General features: G+C 44.5%; 2 protein-coding genes across 3 annotated transcripts; both read right to left on the bottom strand.

Moving 5' to 3' along the window:
• Positions 1-1,221: 1,221 nt before the first annotated feature.
• On the bottom strand, positions 1,222-15,434 carry atp1b2a (ATPase Na+/K+ transporting subunit beta 2a). 2 transcript variants are annotated; one of them, XR_009666776.1, is made up of 9 exons: positions 15,065-15,434; positions 8,789-8,917; positions 8,583-8,687; positions 8,320-8,399; positions 8,120-8,245; positions 7,503-7,562; positions 7,327-7,408; positions 2,846-2,941; positions 2,420-2,652 (listed from the first exon to the last, which is right to left on the bottom strand). XR_009666776.1 is itself a non-coding variant. In XM_061031291.1 (8 exons), the coding sequence occupies exons 1-8, from the start codon at positions 15,168-15,170 to the stop codon at positions 2,488-2,490; spliced, it is 867 nt and encodes a 288-aa protein (XP_060887274.1). In that variant the 5' UTR covers positions 15,171-15,430; the 3' UTR covers positions 1,222-2,487. The 2 variants fall into 2 exon arrangements, 1 of the variants encoding a protein (XP_060887274.1); XM_061031291.1 differs by lacking the exon at positions 7,327-7,408 and having other exon boundaries at positions 1,222-2,652; positions 15,065-15,430.
• A 2,076-nt stretch (positions 15,435-17,510) lies between these two features.
• On the bottom strand, positions 17,511-22,973 carry LOC132958312 (uncharacterized). Its single transcript, XM_061031051.1, has 7 exons — positions 22,845-22,973; positions 20,351-20,814; positions 19,376-19,789; positions 18,874-19,294; positions 18,719-18,793; positions 18,485-18,556; positions 17,511-18,402 (listed from the first exon to the last, which is right to left on the bottom strand). Exons 2-7 carry the CDS (start codon positions 20,768-20,770, stop codon positions 17,654-17,656), a joined length of 2,151 nt encoding a protein of 716 aa, XP_060887034.1. The 5' UTR covers positions 20,771-20,814; positions 22,845-22,973; the 3' UTR covers positions 17,511-17,653.
• Positions 22,974-24,265: the final 1,292 nt, after the last annotated feature.

Raw genomic sequence — 24,265 nt, 5'->3', positions numbered from 1 at the left:
GGAACGAAGATCGACCGGCAAATCAAGAAACCATGCCTTCAGGTTCAGCCTCCTGTTCACCACAACGGTCTGGAACAATGCTCGCATTACTGCAGACGCTGAGCCAATCCGTCGGTTCCCACGCTCGATTTCAAGTCTTTAGGAGTTCCAACGTTAGCGTCTGCGTTATTGCTAGCTAGCTATGCCTTCGTGTAGCGATCTTTCCATCTCTCCCGGATGGAAGAATTTGGTTTGTATGTTCAAATGTCCCAAGGATAAGGAGATGAAGACACCTGTGTGATGTCACACCTGTGTGATGTCACACCTGTGTGATGTCACGCCTGTGTGTTATGAAACTCTGGGTTGACTTTACGAAGCAGCTTGAGGCGAGCGCTCGGAGGCAGGTGAGTAAATATAAAAATCTCTGCAGTGTGAGCTAATTAAAGCCAGGTGTGTTCAATAACCCTCCGCCCCTCTTTAACCTGGCCACATCGCCATGGTAACCGACAGAACATTACCTGGTCTGGCGGCGTGGCGATGGCGATCAAGGATGGCCAATAAGATTCCAAGGGGATCCACTGCCCCCCCACCCCCCCCTCCTCTGGATACGCCCCTGTGTGTGACAAACTGAGCTACCTGCTGTGTGTCCACCGGGCTGTTAGCCAATGAGCTGTGAGGGTGTAGTATACACTGTGACCACCAGAGGGCACCACAGTCTGACGTCTCTTACACAGCACGTTACATAAGAGAGCGCTGCTGGAGCTTATGTAACACACACACACACACACACACACCATAATCAGAGATCAACGTTTTTAATGTAGGATAAAGAATAAATAAATATAAATGAAAAGAGGAGGTTCTTCAGTTTGAGTTCTGAGGAACATGTGTCCATACAGTCTGTAGTTTTCTCTTTTCCAGGGGCGTGTCCAGAGGGGTGACACGCGCCCCCCTTGGAATCTGATTGGCCACCCCACCAACCCCTAATCAGAGGCGGGACTACCGATGAAATCAACTATTCTGGATTTTTTCAACAGGCTTACTTGAGTCTTTCTATAAAGAATTTCTAAGCAGAAACTTGTGCCTACTGTCGGACTTCAACCGATCTTTATTTGTAAAACACCAATCCATTGATATTTTTGTTGAATGACAGTAACACTCCTTACCTGCAGACATCAGGTGACCTGAACTTTACAACAGGTCCAACTCATATCAGTCTTTTACTTTGAAGTAAACACACTCTTTGTTTTTAAGTTTTTTATTGTTTCTTAAACACAGGGACATGTTCAGGCAGGAGAAATCAACCAATCACAAACAAGTATCATATGACATCATACAGCAGGACCGCCTGATTGGCTGGTCACTCTTCAAAGGAAGACAATTGGTGGAGAGCAGTACAGGTGAGGAGGGGCGTTTCCACGTGGCACGTTAAGAGTGGTTTACAGGGGTGTGTGTGTGAGTGTGTCACTTGACTTTGTTGCCATGGTAATTATTGTCATGCTGAGCCCCACAATGACATTTGTAAACAAAGCAAAAATACATAAATAAAAACAGTCAACAAAAACAAACATGTAAGGACTAAAGTCTTCTTAACCTGTTAACAAACTCATAAACTAACTCGTTAATAACTACCTCGTTAACTAACTCATAAACTAACTCGTTAACTAATTAGTTAACTAACTCAAACTAACTCGTTAACTAACTCAAACTAACTCGTTAACTAAACTCACTAAGTCATTACATCTTTCACTAATTATCTAATTCACTAACGAACCGATTTAAAGAAAAAATCACAAAAACAAGAAATAACAAAAGCTGTGACATCACACACCAGAGCTGTGTCCATGGTTACTAAAGCTCACATCTGATTGGACAAAAAGCTTTCATTTGGCTGGTATACAAAACCAGATCAAACCGGATTAAACCAGATCAAACTGGTTCTTTGTCCACAGCTTGTTTTGAATTTGTTAAACTGGACAACCAATCAGAAGCATTCTTAATGAGTGAAAAAGAGACCCATCAGGAGTCAGAGTGATTGTAAACATTTATGATATGGATGTGAATGAAACATTTTTTTCATCAATAATCAAAATAAATAAACAATGAATAAATAAATAAACAACACATAAACACGTCAGTCGTTTGGTCTTGTGCTCGTTGATGTGACAGAGGTGTTCGTACTTGGCAGTGACATCACAGCATGTGATTTGATTGGTCGGTTTCAGGGTCAGTGTGTTTTGAGTGAAGCTGCATCGAGATCGTCGCACAAACAAACAAATCAGAGGAAGAAAAACGAAACGCATCAGTGTTACCACGACGACAGGGACAAACAGACTGTGAATACATAATTTGGACTGTCAGTGAACGCATCATGGAGCTGAGCGGGGAAACGACACGTGGTGTGTGTTTGAGGACATGATGATGAGTGCAGCTTTGACCAGTGTGTGTGTGTGTGTGTGTGTGTGTGTGTGTGTGTGTGTGTGTGTGTGTGTGTGTGTGTGTGTCTGTCTATTTGCTGTTGATCCGTAGTTTGAAGGAAACCCGTCCTGCGAACTTGTCCCGCTCGGTGCCTTCGATCAGAGTGTTGGAGTTGATTTTACACTCCACGTTGATGTCCGTGTTCATGGAGGCGTTCAGGAACTTCACGGCCACCAGCGGCTGAGTGTAGTTCACCTGAGACAGTGAACACATCACACACACACATCACACACACACACACACACACACACACATTAATCTTATTCACCATAAAGAGGAGCCCACTGACGGTAGATCTACTGACGTGGATCTATGATATGACTGTGTGTGTGTGTGTGTGTGTGTGTGTGTGTGTGTGTGTGTGTGTGTGTGTGTGTGTGTGTGTTACCTGAGCTTTCTTGCCGTAGTACGGGTAGTACATGAGGTTGAAGGTTCCATTAGGAGGATAGTACGCAAGCTGTCCCATACTGTCACTGTCCTCCCTCTACACACACACACACAATCATAAGTCAATTTCTACTGTGTTTATAGACTGTACTCTACTGTGTTTATAGACCGTACTCTACTGTTTATAGACCGTACTCTACTGTGTTTATAGACCGTACTCTACTGTGTTTATAGACTGTCCTCTACTGTTTATATACTGTACTCTACTGTTTATATACTGTACTCTACTGTGTTTATAGACTGTCCTCTACTGTTTATATACTGTACTCTACTGTGTTTATAGACTGTACTCTACTGTGTTTATAGACCGTACTCTACTGTGTTTATAGACTGTACTCTACTGTGTTTATAGACCGTACTCTACTGTGTTTATAGACTGTCCTCTACTGTTTATATACTGTACTCTACTGTTTATAGACTGTACTCTACTGTGTTTATAGACTGTCCTCTACTGTTTATATACTGTACTCTACTGTGTTTATAGACTGTACTCTACTGTGTTTATAGACCGTACTCTACTGTGTTTATAGACTGTACTCTACTGTGTTTATAGACCGTACTCTACTGTGTTTATAGACTGTCCTCTACTGTTTATATACTGTACTCTACTGTTTATATACTGTACTCTACTGTGTTTATAGACCGTACTCTACTGTGTTTATAGACTGTACTCTACTGTGTTTATAGACTGTACTCTACTGTGTTTATAGACCGTACTCTACTGTGTTTATAGACTGTCCTCTACTGTTTATATACTGTACTCTACTGTTTATAGACTGTACTCTACTGTGTTTATAGACCGTACTCTACTGTGTTTATAGACTGTACTCTACTGTGTTTATAGACTGTACTCTACTGTGTTTATAGACCGTACTCTACTGTTTATAGACTGTACTCTACTGTGTTTATAGACTGTACTCTACTGTTTATAGACTGTACTCTACTGTGTTTATAGACCGTACTCTACTGTTTATATACTGTACTCTACTGTGTTTATAGACTGTACTCTACTGTGTTTATAGACTGTACTCTACTGTTTATAGACTGTACTCTACTGTGTTTATAGACTGTACTCTACTGTTTATAGACTGTACTCTACTGTGTTTATAGACTGTACTCTACTGTGTTTATAGACCGTACTCTACTGTGTTTATAGACCGTACTCTACTGTGTTTATAGACCGTACTCTACTGTTTATAGACCATACTCTACTGTTTATATACTGTACTCTACTGTGTTTATAGACTGTACTCTACTGTTTATAGACTGTACTCTACTGTGTTTATAGACTGTACTCTACTGTTTATAGACTGTACTCTACTGTGTTCATAGACTGTACTCTACTGTTTATAGACTGTACTCTACTGTGTTTATAGACTGTACTCTACTGTGTTTATAGACTGTACTCTACTGTGTTTATAGACTACTCTACTGTGTTTATAGACTGTACTCTACTGTGTTTATAGACTGTACTCTACTGTGTTTATAGACTACTCTACTGTGTTTATAGACTGTACTCTACTGTGTTTATAGACTGTCCTCTACTGTTTATATACTGTACTCTACTGTGTTTATATACTGTACTCTACTATGTTTATATACTGTACTCTACTGTGTTTATAGACTGTACTCTACTGTGTTTATAGACTGTACTCTACTGTTTATAGACTGTACTCTACTGTGTTTATAGACTACTCTACTGTGTTTATAGACCATACTTTACTGTGTTTATAGACTGTACTCTACTGTTTATAGACGGTACGCTACTGTTTATAGACTGTACTCTACTGTTTATAGACTGTACTCTGTGTTTATAGACGGTACGCTACTGTTTATAGACTGTACTCTACTGTTTATAGACTGTACTCTGTGTTTATAGACTGTACTCTACTGTGTTTATAGACTGTACTCTGTGTTTATAGACTGTACTCTACTGTGTTTATAGACTGTACTCTACTGTGTTTATAGACTGTACTCTACTCTTTATAGACCGTACTCTACTGTTTATAGACTGTACTCTACTGTGTTTATAGACTGTACTCTACTGTGTTTATAGACCGTACTCTACTGTTTATAGACCGTACTCTACTGTTTATAGACCGTACTCTACTGTTTATAGACTGTACTCTACTGTGTTTATAGACTGTACTCTACTGTGTTTATAGACTGTACTCTACTGTGTTTATAGACTACTCTACTGTGTTTATAGACTGTACTCTACTGTGTTTATAGACTGTACTCTACTGTGTTTATAGACTACTCTACTGTGTTTATAGACTGTACTCTACTGTGTTTATAGACTGTCCTCTACTGTTTATATACTGTACTCTACTGTGTTTATATACTGTACTCTACTATGTTTATATACTGTACTCTACTGTGTTTATAGACTGTACTCTACTGTGTTTATAGACTGTACTCTACTGTTTATAGACTGTACTCTACTGTGTTTATAGACTACTCTACTGTGTTTATAGACCATACTTTACTGTGTTTATAGACTGTACTCTACTGTTTATAGACGGTACGCTACTGTTTATAGACTGTACTCTACTGTTTATAGACTGTACTCTGTGTTTATAGACGGTACGCTACTGTTTATAGACTGTACTCTACTGTTTATAGACTGTACTCTGTGTTTATAGACTGTACTCTACTGTGTTTATAGACTGTACTCTGTGTTTATAGACTGTACTCTACTGTGTTTATAGACTGTACTCTACTGTGTTTATAGACTGTACTCTACTCTTTATAGACCGTACTCTACTGTTTATAGACTGTACTCTACTGTGTTTATAGACTGTACTCTACTGTGTTTATAGACCGTACTCTACTGTTTATAGACCGTACTCTACTGTTTATAGACCGTACTCTACTGTTTATAGACTGTACTCTACTGTGTTTATAGACTGTACTCTACTGTGTTTATAGACTGTACTCTACTGTGTTTATAGACTGTACTCTACTGTGTTTATAGACTGTACTCTACTCTTTATAGACCGTACTCTACTGTGTTTATAGACTGTACTCTACTGTGTTTATAGACTGTACTCTACTCTTTATAGACCGTACTCTACTGTTTATAGACCATACTCTACTGTGTTTATAGACTGTACTCTACTGTGTTTATAGACTGTACTCTACTGTGTTTATAGACCGTACTCTACTGTTTATAGACTGTACTCTACTGTGTTTATAGACTGTACTCTACTGTGTTTATAGACCGTACTCTACTGTTTATAGACCGTACTCTACTGTTTATAGACTGTACTCTACTATGTTTATAGACTGTACTCTACTGTTTATAGACTGTACTCTACTATGTTTATAGACTGTACTCTACTGTTTATAGACCGTACTCTACTGTTTATAGACTGTACTCTACTGTTTATAGACCGTACTCTACTGTTTATAGACTGTACTCTACTGTTTATAGACTGTACTCTACTGTTTATATACTGTACTCTACTGTGTTTATAGACTGTACTCTACTGTGTTTATAGACTGTACTCTACTGTGTTTATAGACTACTCTACTGTGTTTATAGACTACTCTACTGTGTTTATAGACTACTCTACTGTGTTTATAGACTGTCCTCTACTGTTTATAGACTGTACTCTACTGTGTTTATAGACTACTCTACTGTGTTTATAGACTACTCTACTGTGTTTATAGACTACTTTACTGTGTTTATAGACGGTACTCTACTGTTTATAGACGGTACGCTACTGTTTATAGACTGTACTCTACTGTTTATAGACTGTACTCTGTGTTTATAGACCGTACTCTACTGTGTTTATAGACTGTACTCTACTGTGTTTATAGACTGTACTCTACTGTTTATAGACCGTACTCTACTGTGTTTATAGACTGTACTCTACTGTGTTTATAGACTGTACTCTACTCTTTATAGACCGTACTCTACTGTTTATAGACCGTACTCTACTGTGTTTATAGACTGTACTCTTCTGTGTTTATAGACTACTCTACTGTGTTTATAGACTGTACTCTACTATGTTTATAGACTGTACTCTACTGTGTTTATAGACTGTACTCTACTGTGTTTATAGACTGTACTCTACTGTGTTTATAGACTGTACTCTTCTGTGTTTATAGACTACTCTACTATGTTTATAGACTGTACTCTACTGTGTTTATAGACTGTACTCTACTGTTTATAGACTGTACTCTACTGTGTTCATAGACTGTACTCTACTGTTTATAGACTGTACTCTACTGTGTTTATCGACTGTACTCTACTGTGTTTATAGACTACTCTACTATGTTTATAGACTGTACTCTACTGTGTTTATAGACTGTACTCTACTGTTTATAGACTGTACTCTACTGTGTTCATAGACTGTACTCTACTGTTTATAGACTGTACTCTACTGTTTATAGACTGTACTCTACTGTTCTTACCCACTGATCTCTCTCCACTTTGTACCTCTGAAGATGGAGGGACGCAGAGATGGAGACAACACATGAGATGAAGACAGATGGTCTAACAGACAGTGAGACAGATAGTCAGACAGTGAGACAGATAGTCAGACAGATAGACAGACAGTGAGACAGATAGATGACAGACAGATTCAGACCTTGGCTCCACAGGTGACATAAGGAGACTGACCGTCCTTCCCTGGCAACATACCAATAACCTGGAGAGACAGACAGGCAGAGAGACAGACAGGTCAGCAGAAGAGGGTGACTGTTAGTTAAAGAGATATTCATATTTTTTTCACAGGTGTGGTTGTATGAGGTACTTGTATTTCCCACAGGAGATGCCCGTCAGCAAAGTCAATGGCGTACACCTAGCTTAAACCAAAATAGTTTTTTATGTCGCAGATCCTTGAAATTTGCAAAATGACGTGGTACAACTGACCCTGTCTGCAGCAAAGTATAGTTTAGCATCTGTGCAGGCACAACGAGTTGTTCGGCTGTGCACAGGACGATTAATTTAGCTATGTGACAAGTTTTTTTGCCCATACTGGGGATCATTCGTTTGGCCGTGAAAGTAGTTCAGTCTCGGGGGGGTCATGTATGCTCTCTGCATGGAGATACAGACGGAGCCTTCTGCTTGTCGTCTGCGTTCATTTCATCCGTATGTCTGCATGTTTTCTGGAAGCTTACGGATCAAACCAAACGTTGGAATACCACCAGGAATGGTGGGGGCAGTGTTGAGCGCTGTTTTGTGTTTGTGGTCAGTTCAACTTACCCGGTTCAGTTTGATGAGGATGCAGGGCTGACCGCTGCTGTAACCGTAGAAACGATCAGAAATACCAGAACACTCCTCCAACATTGTCCGATTAAACTGACAGGAACGCTTCGGGTTGTTCCTCACCTGCGGGGAGACAGAAAGGTGGGGGGTTGAGACAGGTTTGAGAAAAAGAGAGAGAGAGGGGGGGGAAGGTTTACCTCTGCACTGTCTTCTTGAATGAAGTATTGATCCGGAGGGCAGTTATCATTGGTCTGAACCTGATAGCTGTCGTTGTACGCTGCAGACAGACAGGGAGACCAACATGACTCATATTGATCAGGACGTTCAGAAAAGGTTTGTTTTAATTGAAACAATAAGAAATGAGACATGGCATCTAAAGTCGTATGATTGTATCACTGTAACGTTAACGATCTACGACATCACATCGTTAAATATTCACAGTAATTAATAATCGTCTTACGAGAGAGGAACGTGTTGAGGTTCTGGATTAAACCGTCCCAGCTTTCAGTCTCTGACACTGAGAAAGTGATCTCCAGCTGATCGCCTTTAGGACGAATCATCATCCCTGAAATGCAAACTGCTCGTTAACCAATGAGTCAAACAGCCAATCATCATCCCTGAAACATAGAACCCACTCAGATGATCAGGTGTGCTTGCTTGTGTTACCTGGAGTGGCCAGGCGGTCCTGCCAGGTGGGTTTGTAGTCGTCGAGGGTCAGCAGCATGATGTACATGGTGAGGACGAACATCCCAGCCAGGAACAGGTAGAAGACCAGGTAGAAGAGCAGGATCAAACCTGGGGGGGGGGGGGGACTTATTTTATCATACAGTAAAGCATATCACATCCTCTCATCCCCCCTCCTCTAAATGTCATCTTTATAATCCTCTTGTCTTTAGCCCCGCCCCCTGCTGATGACCTACATTCAGTGTGAATGGAGGAGGGGGAGGGTGTAATCTCTCTGTTCAGTTTCAGCTCCCTCTCTCTTCTCCTTATTGGTTATTTTAAACTGACATTACCTGTAGTCATTTTAAGCACTGTAACAAGTTTAATGAATAAATCATTTTAACGTTACGACAGAACCCTGCGCTTTGATTGGTTGTAACAGTATAACATCTGTTGTAAACAAGATGGATTTTAAGCGAGTGAGATTAAATGATAGTGGTTTAAAGAGGCCTCAGACAGTTCAACAAAAGCAATCAGAAAATGTTTAGATATTTTCTACTGTGCCATTTCTCATGTAACGGGAAAGATAAAACCTTTTAAAACAAGCACAAAACACGTCACTTTCAGCTGACTAAACAAGTAATATGTCCGCCTGCAGAACACAAAAATAGCAGCTCCATCTCTTCTGTCTCATTCATATCCTCTGACCAGTGACTGCACGTTCTACTGCAGAGTCACTGCACATGTTCTACTGCAGAGTCACTGCAAATGTTCTCACGCAGAGTCACTGCAAATGTTCTCACGCAGAGTCACTGCACATGTTCTACTGCAGAGTCACTGCAAATGTTCTTCTGCAGAGTCACTGCAAATGTTCTACTGCAGAGTCACTGCAAATGTTCTCACGCAGAGTCACTGCAAATGTTCTCACGCAGAGTCACTGCACATGTTCTACTGCAGAGTCACTGCAAATGTTCTCACGCAGTCACTGCAAATGTTCTCACGCAGAGTCACTGCACATGTTCTACTGCAGAGTCACTGCAAATGTTCTCACGCAGAGTCACTGCACATGTTCTACTGCAGAGTCACTGCACATGTTCTTCTGCAGAGTCACTGCACATGTTCTCATGCAGAGTCACTGCACATGTTCTACTGCAGAGTCACTGCACATGTTCTCATGCAGAGTCACTGCACATGTTCTTCTGCAGAGTCACTGCACATGTTCTACTGCAGAGTCACTGCACATGTTCTTCTGCAGAGTCATTGCACATGTTCTACTGCAGAGTCACTGCACATGTTCTTCTGCAGTCACTGCACATGTTCTTCTGCAGTCACTGCACATGTTCTACTGCAGAGTCACTGCACATGTTCTACTGGAGAGTCACTGCAAATGTTCTCACGCAGAGTCACTGCAAATGTTCTCACGCAGAGTCACTGCACATGTTCTACTGCAGAGTCACTGCAAATGTTCTTCTGCAGAGTCACTGCAAATGTTCTACTGCAGAGTCACTGCAAATGTTCTCACGCAGAGTCACTGCAAATGTTCTCACGCAGAGTCACTGCACATGTTCTACTGCAGAGTCACTGCAAATGTTCTCACGCAGTCACTGCAAATGTTCTCACGCAGAGTCACTGCACATGTTCTCATGCAGAGTCACTGCACATGTTCTACTGCAGAGTCACTGCACATGTTCTCATGCAGAGTCACTGCACATGTTCTTCTGCAGAGTCACTGCACATGTTCTACTGCAGAGTCACTGCACATGTTCTCATGCAGAGTCACTGCACATGTTCTACTGCAGAGTCACTGCACATGTTCTACTGCAGAGTCACTGCACATGTTCTTCTGCAGAGTCACTGCACATGTTCTACTGCAGAGTCACTGCACATGTTCTCCTGCAGAGTCATTGCACATGTTCTACTGCAGAGTCACTGCACATGTTCTACTGCAGAGTCACTGCACATGTTCTACTGCAGAGTCACTGCACATGTTCTTCTGCAGAGTCATTGCACATGTTCTACTGCAGAGTCACTGCACATGTTCTTCTGCAGTCACTGCACATGTTCTACTGCAGAGTCACTGCACATGTTCTACTGGAGAGTCACTGCAAATGTTCTACTGCAGAGTCACTGCAAATGTTCTCACGCAGAGTCACTGCACATGCTTTACTGCAGAGTCACTGCAAGTTCTTCTGCAGAGTCACAGCACATGTTCTCATGTAGAGTCACTGCACATGTTCTACTGCAGAGTCACTGCAAATGTTCTACTGCAGTCACTGCACATGTTCTCATGCAGAGTCACTGCACATGTTCTTCTGCAGAGTCACTGCACATGTTCTACTGCAGAGTCACTGCACATGTTCTCATGCAGAGTCACTGCACATGTTCTACTGCAGAGTCATTGCACATGTTCTACTGCAGAGTCACTGCACATGTTCTTCTGCAGAGTCATTGCATGTTCTACTGCAGAGTCACTGCACATGTTCTCCTGCAGAGTCATTGCATATGTTCTACTGCAGAGTCACTGCACATGTTCTACTGCAGAGTCACTGCACATGTTCTTCTGCAGAGTCATTGCACATGTTCTTCTGCAGTCACTGCACATGTTCTACTGCAGAGTCACTGCACATGTTCTACTGGAGAGTCACTGCAAATGTTCTACTGCAGAGTCACTGCACATGTTCTACTGCAGAGGCACTGCAAATGTTCTCACGCAGAGTCACTGCACATGCTTTACTGCAGAGTCACTGCAAGTTCTTCTGCAGAGTCACTGCACATGTTATACTGCAGAGTCATTGCATATGTTCTACTGCAGAGTCACTGCACATGTTCTTCTGCAGTCACTGCACATGTTCTACTGCAGAGTCACTGCACATGTTCTACTGGAGAGTCACTGCAAATGTTCTACTGCAGAGTCACTGCACATGTTCTACTGCAGAGTCACTGCAAATGTTCTCACGCAGAGTCACTGCACATGCTTTACTGCAGAGTCACTGCAAGTTCTTCTGCAGAGTCACTGCACATGTTCTACTGCAGAGTCATTGCATATGTTCTACTGTAGAGTCACTGCACATGTTCTACTGGAGAGTCACTGCACATGTTCTCATGTAGAGTCACTGCACATGTTCTCATGTAGAGTCACTGCACATGTTCTACTGTAGAGTCACTGCACATGTTCTTCTGCAGAGTCAATCGAATGTTTGTCATTAAGAGTCACTGCACATGTTCTACTGGAGAGTCACTGCACATGTTCTCATGTAGAGTCACTGCACATGTTCTTCTGCAGAGTCAATCGAATGTTTGTCATTAAGAGTCACTGCACATATTTTACTGCAGAGCCACTGCAGTTCTGGTGTCATTGATCACCTCTCTGGTATACACTCACCTGTTTCAAGTCGTCATGTGAATGTGTTCAGAGATAAAAACTAACTCCACTGGATTCATTAAAATGATGAACTGTTTCTTTTAAAGTGACGTCAAAGAGGGTCCTCACAAATACTCATATTCCAACATGTGTGTGTGTTTGTGTGTGGATAGATTACAGTCCAATCAACCTTGTCTGTCTGGGTAATCCAGATTAACACACACACACACACACACACACACACACAAAGTGACAATCCTTTCTGATTTTGTTCACTTCAGTTTATTATGTGTGTATTAGTGTGTAATGTGTGTAAGAGTGTGTTTGCATGAATGTGTGTGTCCTTCAGTCTCCATCAAGGCCAAACATCCACTGACCTGGTGCATGATGGGAAATATGACATCAGCGGTGTAGTTATGTAAAGTCAGAGCAGACCTCAGAGGAGTGAAACACAGAGTGAATTTTATATCAGAGTAACCTCAGGGTTCTGTTTGTGTGTGTGTGAGGTGTGTGTACGTCAGGTGTGTGTTACTGCAGCTGCTTGAACTGATCATCTGAAGAACAGGACATCAGGATATTAATTATTAATTAATTAATTAATAACCAGTTGATCACCTGTGTAACCCTGCAGGTGTGAGGCGGCCCTCCACACCTCATCACTCAGTGATGCTGCTGAGGTCGTCAGTCAGACCAAAGCTAACATGAGATTTAAAAAAACAGCCAACTAACAGCTAGCTATCAATCAGCTAACATGAATAACATACACGACACAATTAGCTTAAATCCAGGTAAAAATAAGCTAACAGTCTGCTTACGTTCAAGACACAAAAAGGTTTAATTCAGCTAAATGACAATCAGCAAGTAGCAAGCTAACATTTAGCCAACAATCAGCTAACATTCAATTCAGCTAACAATCAGCTAACATTCAATTCAGCTAACAATCAGCTAACATTCAATTCAGCTAACAATCGCTAACATTCAGCCAACAAAGAGCTAACATTCAATTCAGCTATAAATCAGCTAATATTCAATTCAGCTAACAATCAGCTAATATTCAATTCAGCTAACATTCAATTCAGCTAACAATCAGCTAACATTCAATTCAGCTAACATTTAGCTTACAAACGGCTAAAAGTCAGCTACCATTCAGCTAACAATCAGCTAACATTCAATTCAGCTAACAATCAGCTAACATTCCGCTAACAATCAGCTAATAATCAGCTAACAATCAGCTAACAGTCAGCCAACAATCAGCTAACATTCAATTCAGCTAACAATCAGCTAACATCCAGCTAACAATCAGCAAACAATCAATTCAGCTAACATTTAGCTTACAAGCGGCTAAAAGTCAGCTAACATTCAGCTAACAAACGGCTAAAAGTCAGCTAACATTCAGCTAACAAACGGCTAAAAGTCAGCTAACATTCAGCTAACAGACAGCTAATAGCCGGCTAACATAAAGTATATGCAGTGATATGAAACGACTAACCACAAAAACACAACATCAGAAATAAGGTCCTGAAGTACATCTGTACACCCTGTGTGTGTGTGTGTGTGTGTGTGTGTGTGTGTGTGTGTGTGTGTGTGTGTGTGAATGAGACACTGAGGATGAGGAGAGAGAGAGAGAGAGAGAGAGAGACACTGAGGATGAGGAGAGAGAGAGAGAGAGAGAGAGAGACACTGAGGATGAGGAGAGAGAGAGACACACTGAGGATGAGGAGAGAGAGAGAGAGAGAGACACTGAGGATGAGGAGAGAGAGAGAGAGAGAGAGAGAGAGAGACACTGAGGATGAGGAGAGAGAGAGAGAGAGAGAGAGAGACACTGAGGATGAGGAGAGAGAGAGAGGTAGAGAGACACTGAGGATGAGGAGAGAGAGAGAGAGACACTGAGGATGTGGAGAGAGAGAGACACTGAGGATGAGGAGAGGGAGAGAGAGAGACACTGAGGATGAGGAGAGAGAGAGAGAGACAGACAGAGAGAGAGAGAGAGACTGAGGAGGAGAGAGAGAGAGAGAGAGAGACACTGAGGATGAGGAGAGAGAGAGAGAGACACTGAGGATGAGGAGAGAGAGAGAGAGACACTGAGGATGAGGAGAGAGAGAGAGAGAGAGACTGAGGATGAGGAGAGAGAGAGAGAGACTGAGGATGAGGAGAGAGAGAGAGAGAGAGACACTGAGGATGAGGAGGAGAGAGAGAGAGAGACACTGAGGATGAGGAGAGAGAGAGAGACACTGAGGATGAGGAGAGAGAGAGAGAGAGAGAGAGACTGAGGATGAGGAGAGAGAGAGAGAGACACTGAGGATGAGGAGGAGAGAGAGAGAGAGAGAGAGAGAGACACTGAGGATGAGGAGAGAGAGAGAGACACTGAGGATGAGGAGAGAGAGAGACTGAGGATGAGGAGGAGAGAGAGAGAGAGACTGAGGATGAGGAGAGAGAGAGAGAGAGAGAGAGACTGAGGATGAGGAGAGAGAGAGAGAGAGAGACACTGAGGATGAGGAGGAGAGAGAGAGAGAGAGACACTGAGGATGAGGAGAGAGAGAGAGAGACACTGAGGATGAGGAGAGAGAGAGAGAGAGAGACTGAGGATGAGGAGAGAGAGAGAGAGAGACACTGAGGATGAGGAGGAGAGAGAGAGAGAGAGAGACACTGAGGATGAGGAGAGAGAGAGAGAGAGAGACTGAGGATGAGGAGAGAGAGAGAGAGAGACACTGAGGATGAGGAGGAGAGAGAGAGAGAGAGAGACACTGAGGATGAGGAGAGAGAGAGAGAGAGAGAGACACTGAGGATGAGGAGAGAGAGAGACACTGAGGATGAGGAGAGAGAGAGAGAGAGAGAGAGAGGTAGAGAGACACTGAGGATGTGGAGGAGAGAGAGAGAGAGAGAGAGAGAGTAACGGACTGATCCGGATCCGGACTCACCCCAGCTCTTGGCGGTTCGGCCCATCAGCTCGTGGGTTCGCGGGTTCCAGAAAGCGTCCCGCCATTCGCCCGAGCCCTTGCGGTCCTCCTCCTTGGTCCCCGACATGATGAAGATGAGGATGAAGATGGAGGTCGCTATGTAGGACGACGCGCGATGTTCCCGCGATGATGGCCCGGGCGTCCCTCCTCCTGCTGCTGTGATGTTCGACGAGAAGAGGCTGAGAGTCGGTGTATCGATCCGTGATCGGTGATGAGACGGAGAGAGAGAGAGAGAGAGACAGAGAGAGAGAGAGAGAGAGACGGAGACAGGACGGAGAGAGAGAGAGAGAGACAGGACGGAGACACTGCGGTAAACCTCCTCCTCCCCCCAACACCACCGACGTCACACATGCTCCCCTCCAACGCCAATCACACGGGCTCCATCAGAACAGGTCCCGCCCCCTGCAGGAGCTATGATGCGACCAGATATGATGACGTCACTCACGTGTTTCTCACACCACTAAAGAATCAACGTGACTTCAAAAACACGAAATATGTTTCTTATCTATACTGAATTTATCATTTTTTAAATATATTTTTACACTTAATTTATAAATATTTTTATTTTATATCAACACTGAATTTATTTATTTTATATTGTTATTTATTTGATTATTTTACACTTTCATTATCGTAACTACAGCGTATTTATTTTTGCACTTCTGTCCACGTCTTTAAAGTTACTCGGAGCCAATCAGCTGTCAGATCCTCCTGATGGAAGTCACACCTGGTCCTGATCTGAACAGGTCTGCAGTTAACTGGTGATACAGGTGTATACACAGGTGTTCACTGGTGATACAGGTGTATACACAGGTGTTCACTGGTTATACAGGTGTATACACAGGTGTTAACTGGTGATACAGGTGTATGTACAGGTGTTAACTGGTTATACAGGTGTATACACAGGTGTTCACTGGTTATACAGGTGTATACACAGGTGTTAACTGGTTATACAGGTGTATGTACAGGTGTTAACTGGTTATACAGGTGTATACACAGGTGTTCACTGGTTATTCAGGTGTATGTACAGGTGTTAACTGGTTATACAGGTGTATACACAGGTGTTCACTGGTGATACAGGTGTATACACAGGTGTTCACTGGTTATACAGGTGTATACACAGGTGTTCACTGGTTATTCAGGTGTATGTACAGGTGTTAACTGGTTATACAGGTGTATACACAGGTGTTCACTGGTTATACAGGTGTATGTACAGGTGTTAACTGGTTATACAGGTGTATACACAGGTGTTAACTGGTGATACAGGTGTATGTACAGGTGTTAACTGGTTATACAGGTGTATACACAGGTGTGAACTGGTGATACAGGTGTATGTACAGGTGTTAACTGGTTATACAGGTGTATACACAGGTGTTCACTGGTTATACAGGTGTATGTACAGGTGTTCACTGGTTATACAGGTGTATGTACAGGTGTTCACTGGTTATACAGGTGTATGTACAGGTGTTAACTGGTGATACAGGTGTATGTACAGGTGTTACTGGTTATACAGGTGTATGTACAGGTGTTCACTGGTTATACAGGTGTATACACAGGTGTACACTTGTTATACAGGTGTATACACAGGTGTTCACTGGTTATACAGGTGTTACTGGTGTTTGTAGTTTGACAGGTGTGTGTTCTTCATGTTGTGTTCTTTCTCTCTGGCAGAGCATGATTGGTGAGTTGATGAATATTAAATATGACACTTTCATCTTGACGTTATCTTCTTCTCACCTTTGTTATCACACTCAATTAGAAAAGTTAGACCAGATCAAACGTGGACCCAGCCTGGCTCAGGTCCAGGTCTGAACGTGGACCCAGCCTGGCTCAGGTCCAGGTCTGAACGTGGACCCAGCCTGGCTCAGGTCCAGGTCTGAAAGTGGACCCAGCCTGGCTCAGGTCCAGGTCTGAACGTGGACCTGAGCAGAGCTCAGCAGAGATGAATGAGTGAATGTAAGAAAGAAAGACGGACGACTCCACAGTGTGAAATGTTTTTATACACCTGTAAAAAAAAACCACACAAATTAAATAAATAAAACAAAAAGTTCAGTGAAGACCTGAAGACAACATCTGGTATGATTTGGTCCCATACAAATAAAGATTGAGTGACTCTGTTTTTATCTGAAGTCACATCAGGGAGAACGCTGCCATCTGCTGGAGACAAGTAGAACTACAATCCTGACAGACCAGACACTTCAGGGCCGTCCAAAAGGAAACACTCCCGCGCGCACAGCTAGCGCTTTTCTGCTCGGAAAAAACGCCAGGTGAACACGAGGCCTTTGTCTCCGCAGGACCAGGAAGCATGAGTCAATGAGGTCAGGTAAAGGTTAGTGACCAGGGCGGGTAACGGGTCAGACAAACGGGTCAGGTAACAGTTTAGATAACAGGTCAGGTAACTAGAATTTTCCTACAGAGTTACAGGTGATGTCATAAAGTTACACATGATGTCATAGAGGCAAAGGTGATGTCATAGAGTTACAGGTGATGTCATAGTTGCTCTCTTGTTGGAGGTCGTTAAAGGTTGTTAGAGTTCGGGCAGTCCGTACTTCAGAAGTGGACTTGTCCTGGACCAGCTGGCCCTCCAGGGTCAAGGTTCCTGTAGTGCTGGATCAGAGGAGGGTCAGTCCACTGAGTTCTGGTCAGCAACTGGTCCACATGAGGTCCCAAGGTTCTGTGTGGAAGAGGGTACTGACTGATACCAGGGTCTTGATGTGGTCCATCAGGTCTGTAAGAAGTCCCTGTGAGTACAGATGTGTTCTGATCCAGGTCAGTCTGCTGGTCCTGGGTCTGCTGGTCCATGTGGTAGAGCTGCTTCTGAAGGTCATCCTGGGGGTCCAGCCGAGTAAGGTACTGCAGTTTCTTGTGGTTCTGAATGTGACCCTGGTCCTGGTGGTCCAACTGAATGTGGTTCTGTGGTTTCTTCTTATTTTGAACGTTTTCCTGGTCATGCTGGTGTTGCTGGTTCTTCTGGTTCTGGTCCTCGCCCTGTTGGTCCATGTGGATCTGGTACTGCTGCTGGTTCTTCTGGTTCTGATCTGTGTGGTCTTGGTTCTCCTGAAGGTCCATCTGGGCATGGAACTGCTGCTTCTTCTGGCTCTGGATCTGGTTGTGGACCTGGTTCTTGATGTCCTTCCAGTGTCGTCCTCTGAGGACCGGCTCCAGGTCCAGACAGCGCTGACAAACCTCCTTCCCGGGTACTGACTGGACCAGGACATGGACTCCCAGCTGCCGCCAAACTGCCTCCTTCTCTGCGGAGGACCACGGACGCCGGCGGACCTTCTTGGGAGAGACGAGGACTGAAAGACCAGCAGAAAGGTGAGCTCCAGGTGTGCAAAAGACCAGACTGTTACATGAACCCTGAACCACCAGAAGACTCACCTGAGGGGGGAGGGACCTGTAGTCGGGACTCTGGAGGAACCACACAGCTCACCTCTCTGCTCTGTGACAGAACTAGAGGCAGACAGGTAGAGAGGCAGACAGGTTGAGAGACAGACAGGTGTTACAGAGGGATTAGGACTGAAGATTAAGTTTGAAGGTCATGAGTACAATCAGGGGTCAGAGGTCACTTGGTTGGGGAGTTCAGGGGGTAAATGGTAACAAGTCAGAACTCACCGTCTGGTCCCGACTCTTGACCCTCCTTCTCACTTCCTGATTGGACCAATTGATTCTTCATCTTAGCTCCTCCCTCTGCAGAAGAACACAGAACATGTCATTCACTAAAGTTCCTCTGGTTCCTCTTTTTAAAAACATGATGGATGGCGTGTTACCTGTGTCTGGATCAGGTGTTGAGTTGTTGGGGGCAGGGTCTTGCAGGCCCAGTTTGTCCCATTCCCTCCCCAGCATGTGGTAAAAGTCGGTGGTCTTTGCGGCGGTCTCCCAGTCTCCGTCCTGCAGACTCTCTCCGATGGCGATCTCGCAGACAGTTTTCAGGGTCGTCTTCACCGCCAGTGGAGGGCGGGTCCACCTGTAACCCGACGCCTTCCTCGCCGCAGCCAGAGCCAAGCTGAGGCGACCCGGAGCCAGGAGGTCCTGGAGGGTCCCGACCACCGGGTCCAGAGATTTAGCGGCCAGGAGGAACCGGCCCAGCTCCCTCAGCTTCTGACTGACGTAGTCATACCTCCGCCCGCTGCCACCCGGGCTCCCCATCAGCTTGTTACCATACTTACAGATCAACCAATCAGATTTCACCTGGAACGTGCAGAGAGACAGGTGAGCACACACACAGGTAGATGTAGACTGTATAGCACGCAGACAGGTAGGAGGACACACCTGGTGCGACACATGGTCCTGGTTCATGCGGTGCAGCACCTGGCTGCAGCTCTCGGAGGCTCCGCCTGAGATGGGGAGGAGGCGGGACGCCGCGGCCTGGATCCTGCTGCGCTTCTTTGGCGTGTCCGCTGAGGACTCAGGAGGCGGGTCCTCTGGGGGGGTCCTGACGTCTGCTGGGTCACCTGTTGAGTCACAGGTCGTGTCCTTGAAGGGGTCAGAGGTCTTTTCGGCTGTGGAGGCGGAGTCTCTGGAGGGGTCAGAGGTCAGCTTCTTGCGACAGGAGGCCTGATGTTTCCAGAGATCGGCTCGCAGGAAGAACCCGAGGCAGAGCGGGCACGGCAGGTAGTTCCTTGCATCAACGTCCTCAGAGGGCTGACGCCACGGGACAATTTCCCCAGTGCCCTGTCTGATGACCTGAGAGAGAGACAGACAGGTGTGGAGAGAGACAGACAGATGGAAAGAGATCAACAGGTGGAGAGAGACAGATAGGTGTGGAGAGAGACAGACAGATGGAAAGAGATCAACAGGTGGAGAGAGACAGACAGGTGTGGAGAGAGACAGACAGGTGTGGAGAGAGATCAACAGATGGAGAGAGACGGACAGGTGTGGAGAGAGACAGACAGGTGTGGAGAGACAGACAGATGTGGAGAGAGACAGACAGATGGAAAGAGATCAACAGGTGGAGAGAGACAGACAGGTGTGGAGAGAGACAGACAGGTGTGGAGAGAGACAGGTAAACAGACAGGTAAACAGGTAAACAGACAGGTAAACAGACAGGTAAACAGACAGGTAAACACAAAGGTAAACAGACAGGTAAACAGGTAAACAGACAGGTAAACAGACAGGTAAACACAAAGGTAAACAGACAGGTAAACAGGTAAACAGACAGGTAAACAGACAGGTAAACAGACAGGTAAACAGGTAAACAGACAGGTAAACAGACAGGTAAACAGGTAAACAGAAAGGTAAACAAACCTCAATGTTGTGCATGTAGTTGCCCCTGCAGCGCAGGTGTTCCAGCAGCAGGTGGCGTTGTTTGGAGCCTGTGGGCAGAGCGCTTGCAGCCACCACTTCCTGTTGGTCTGCATGTTTCCTCAGCAGGTGACGAGCGATCTTCACCTGCGGCCGCCGACAGAACACGCAGTAATGTTTCTTATCCCACCGCCGTTTCCCGTCGCTCCACGTCCTCTTCACGGTCACCCCTTCCTTCTTCTCATCATGACCACGCCTCTTGTCCTTGGGATCCCGCCTCTTCGGTGTGGGACCACGCCTCTTGTCTTTCTGACTCCTCCTACCTGCCGTGGAGGTGACTCGGCGGGGTCGGCGTCTGGCGGGCTTTGATAGGTCTTTATCAGCACAGGAGGTTAGGTCAGAGGCGTCTCGTTTGTTTGCCATGGCAACCACTTTGTGGTGACAGTGTCTCCACGGTAACAGAGGACCTGATGATAAGACAGACAGTTCCTAACTATACCTTACATATGGACCTTAGCGTTATTTTACTGACAGTCCCTAACTATACTTTGCAGACAGTCCCTAACTTTACTTTGCAGACAGTCCCTACTTTACTTTGCAGACAGTCCCTAACTTTACTTTGGAGACAGTCCCTAACTTTACTTTGCAGACAGTCCCTAACTGTACTTTGGAGACAGTCCCTAACTGTACTTTGGAGACAGTCCCTAACTGTACTTTGGAGACAGTCCCTACTTTGCAGACAGTCCCTAACTGTACTTTGCAGACAGTCCCTAACTTTACTTTGGAGACAGTCCCTAACTTTACTTTGCAGACAGTCCCTAACTGTACTTTGGAGACAGTCCCTACTTTGCAGACAGTCCCTAACTTTACTTTGGAGACAGTCCCTAACTGTACTTTGGAGACAGTCCCTACTTTGCAGACAGTCCCTAACTGTACTTTGGAGACAGTCCCTACTTTGCAGACAGTCCCTAACTTTACTTTGGAGACAGTCCCTAACTGTACTTTGCAGACAGTCCCTACTTTGCAGACAGTCCCTAACTTTACTTTGCAGACAGTCCCTACTTTGCAGACAGTCCCTAACTTTACTTTGGAGACAGTCCCTACTTTGCAGACAGTCCCTAACTGTACTTTGCAGACAGTCCCTAACTTTACTTTGGAGACAGTCCCTAACTTTACTTTGCAGACAGTCCCTAACTGTACTTTGGAGACAGTCCCTACTTTGCAGACAGTCCCTAACTTTACTTTGGAGACAGTCCCTAACTGTACTTTGGAGACAGTCCCTACTTTGCAGACAGTCCCTAACTGTACTTTGGAGACAGTCCCTACTTTGCAGACAGTCCCTAACTTTACTTTGGAGACAGTCCCTAACTGTACTTTGCAGACAGTCCCTACTTTGCAGACAGTCCCTAACTTTACTTTGCAGACAGTCCCTAACTTTACTTTGGAGACAGTCCCTAACTTTACTTTGGAGACAGTCCCTACTTTTCAGACAGTCCCTAACTTTACTTTGCAGACAGTCCCTACTTTGCAGACAGTCCCTAACTTTACTTTGCAGACAGTCCCTAACTGTACTTTGCAGACAGTCCCTAACTGTACTTTGCAGACAGTCCCTAACTGTACTTTTCAGACAGCCCCTAACTGTACTTTTCAGACAGTCCCTAACTTTACTTTTCAGACGGTCCCTAACTTTACATTTCATACAGTCCCTAACATCACAGACAGACTGTGGTCACACCTCTCATTTCTTAGATATATGTTGAAACAATCAGAAGAAGGGGGACATTAACGCAAAGTAATCAATCGTGTTCTGGGAGTAAATGTAAGTGAACAAACGCTAAATTCTGTTTTTCAGAACAAAGTCTGGCGCTTCCTTGTCTCTGCTTGGACTCGGTGTTATGCCGAGAAATGCATCCCTGTTGAGAATCGCATGCAACTTGCAAGACAATTCAAAATTTTAAAACAATTTCACTTTCTACACTGCTCTCAGAGAGCTGCTTGTCAACAGGCAATGAAAAGGAATTATCTGTGTGGGAGTGAAAAAAGAAAAAGAGGAAGACGAGAAAGTGCTGGGACACTGGCAGACATAATTTGGCTGAACGCTGGTTGGAGGGGCCCCCCAATAAAACAGACTGTAGAATCGCCCCTGGGTGCATTTCTCGACGTAACACCGGCGCTGCTGACGACAACACGGTGGTATCATGTTCTTCTCTTTATTCAGACTGACTCCATCGGATCACTGAGTAAACATATTGACAAGAGTGTAAACACATTGGAGTTTCCGGAGGGTGTGTCCGATAATAGAAGCGTATTTACCTACACACTAAATGCTAACAACTAGCGGAAGGAGCTAAAAGCATTTGAGGAGCTAACCTGTAGCTAACACGCACCGTACTGTAAATAGAGCATTAGCCGAAGCGAGCAGAACATCAAGCCTGAGTCAGAAAATGAATCAAAAACACCTGATATGTTTTTTTTAAACACCTGAGATGTTCCTTACCCCGCTGACAGCAGAACTCCGCCTCTTCTTCTACGGATGGTAGTACCTTACAGCGACCGGACAGCAGGAGATTTTGGTCGCCAGCGCCCCCTGCTGCTTCGGATATATTGATCTAAATTCTATCCGACCAACTTTCAAGACTTGAAATTGTCTTTAGGTCCTGACAGAAATTAATAACTAACGTGCTCTGAAAAAGGAACAAAGAAAATCTGTCATCTGTAGCAGTTGTGGGCGGCAGTAGCTCAGTCTGTAGGGACTTGGGTTGGGAATCGGAAGGTCGCCGGTTCAAGTCCCAGCACGGACCAAGTCCGGAAATTGGTCTGGTAGCTGGAGAGGTGCCAGGCCACTTCCTGAGCACTGCCGAGGTGCCCTTGAGCAAGGCACCTAACCCCCCCCCCCCCCACAAGCTCAGGAGCGCCCGCCGCAGGGCAGCCCCCTCACTCTGAGACCTCTCCATTAGTGCATGTCCACAGGATCCTGTTTGTGCATGTGTGTGTATTTCAGTTCATGTTTGTGTAGCATGTTTACTAGACAGAGTGTAAAAACGAATTTCCCCTCACGGGATCAATAAAGTATAAATTCTTCTTCTTCTTCTTGTAAGCCTGTAAAAACTTCAGTATCAGTCGGTAATGTGATCCATGCTTTTGCACCATAAACACCAGAAGCAAATCCTTCCTTCTCACAGCTGTGTGTATCTCGGAAGGCTGAGTACATGTTTTCATTCCATTGGACAACAGAGGGTGCAGCATGTCCCGTGGAAGACCTCCACACAGAGTCCATTCCAGCATACTCAAAAATCCAATGACGACAGTAATTTGTCATTCCCAGAAAAGATAGCAGGTCTTTCTTGGTCCTCGGAGGGGACATGTTTGCAAGGAGGTTGACTCTCTCAGGGGACAGCAGCGTAACACATGTCCCAGGTATTTAACCTGAGGCTGACAGTACTGCACTTTGGTCAGAGAAGCTCTGTGACCACACTCAGCCAGTCTTTCCATCAGCAACACCGAGTCAATTTGGCAGGCTTCCCTCGAAGGTGAAACGATCAACAAGTCCTCAGCATACTGCAACAAGGTACTTCCACCAGATAGTTCCAAATCACAGCTGACACAAAGCGCATAAATTAACCAGTGATTACAAAAGTGGAAGCCTGGTCCATGTCAGCTTTCAGCCTTTGAATTTAAAACAAACAGATACTGGCTATCTGGATGCAGAGTAATGGAGGAAAATCTCAGTTTACATCAATGACTGTATCGTACTTTGAATCTGCAGGCATTGCTGCCAGAATGGAATTTGCATCCGATTAAATCTCCACTGAAGGCACAACAATGTTATTTATAGCTTTGAGACCTGCACACACCTCAATTCATCAGGGCAGCCTGGCTTCTGGTTTGGCAAGATGGGAGTGTTACATGGGCTGATAG

This window comes from Labrus mixtus, chromosome 23, assembly GCF_963584025.1.
Source record: "Labrus mixtus chromosome 23, fLabMix1.1, whole genome shotgun sequence".
Classification (NCBI taxonomy): domain Eukaryota; kingdom Metazoa; phylum Chordata; class Actinopteri; order Labriformes; family Labridae; genus Labrus; species Labrus mixtus.
Note: the sequence above shows the minus strand (reverse complement) of the source record. Positions and strands in the feature narration are given on the sequence as shown.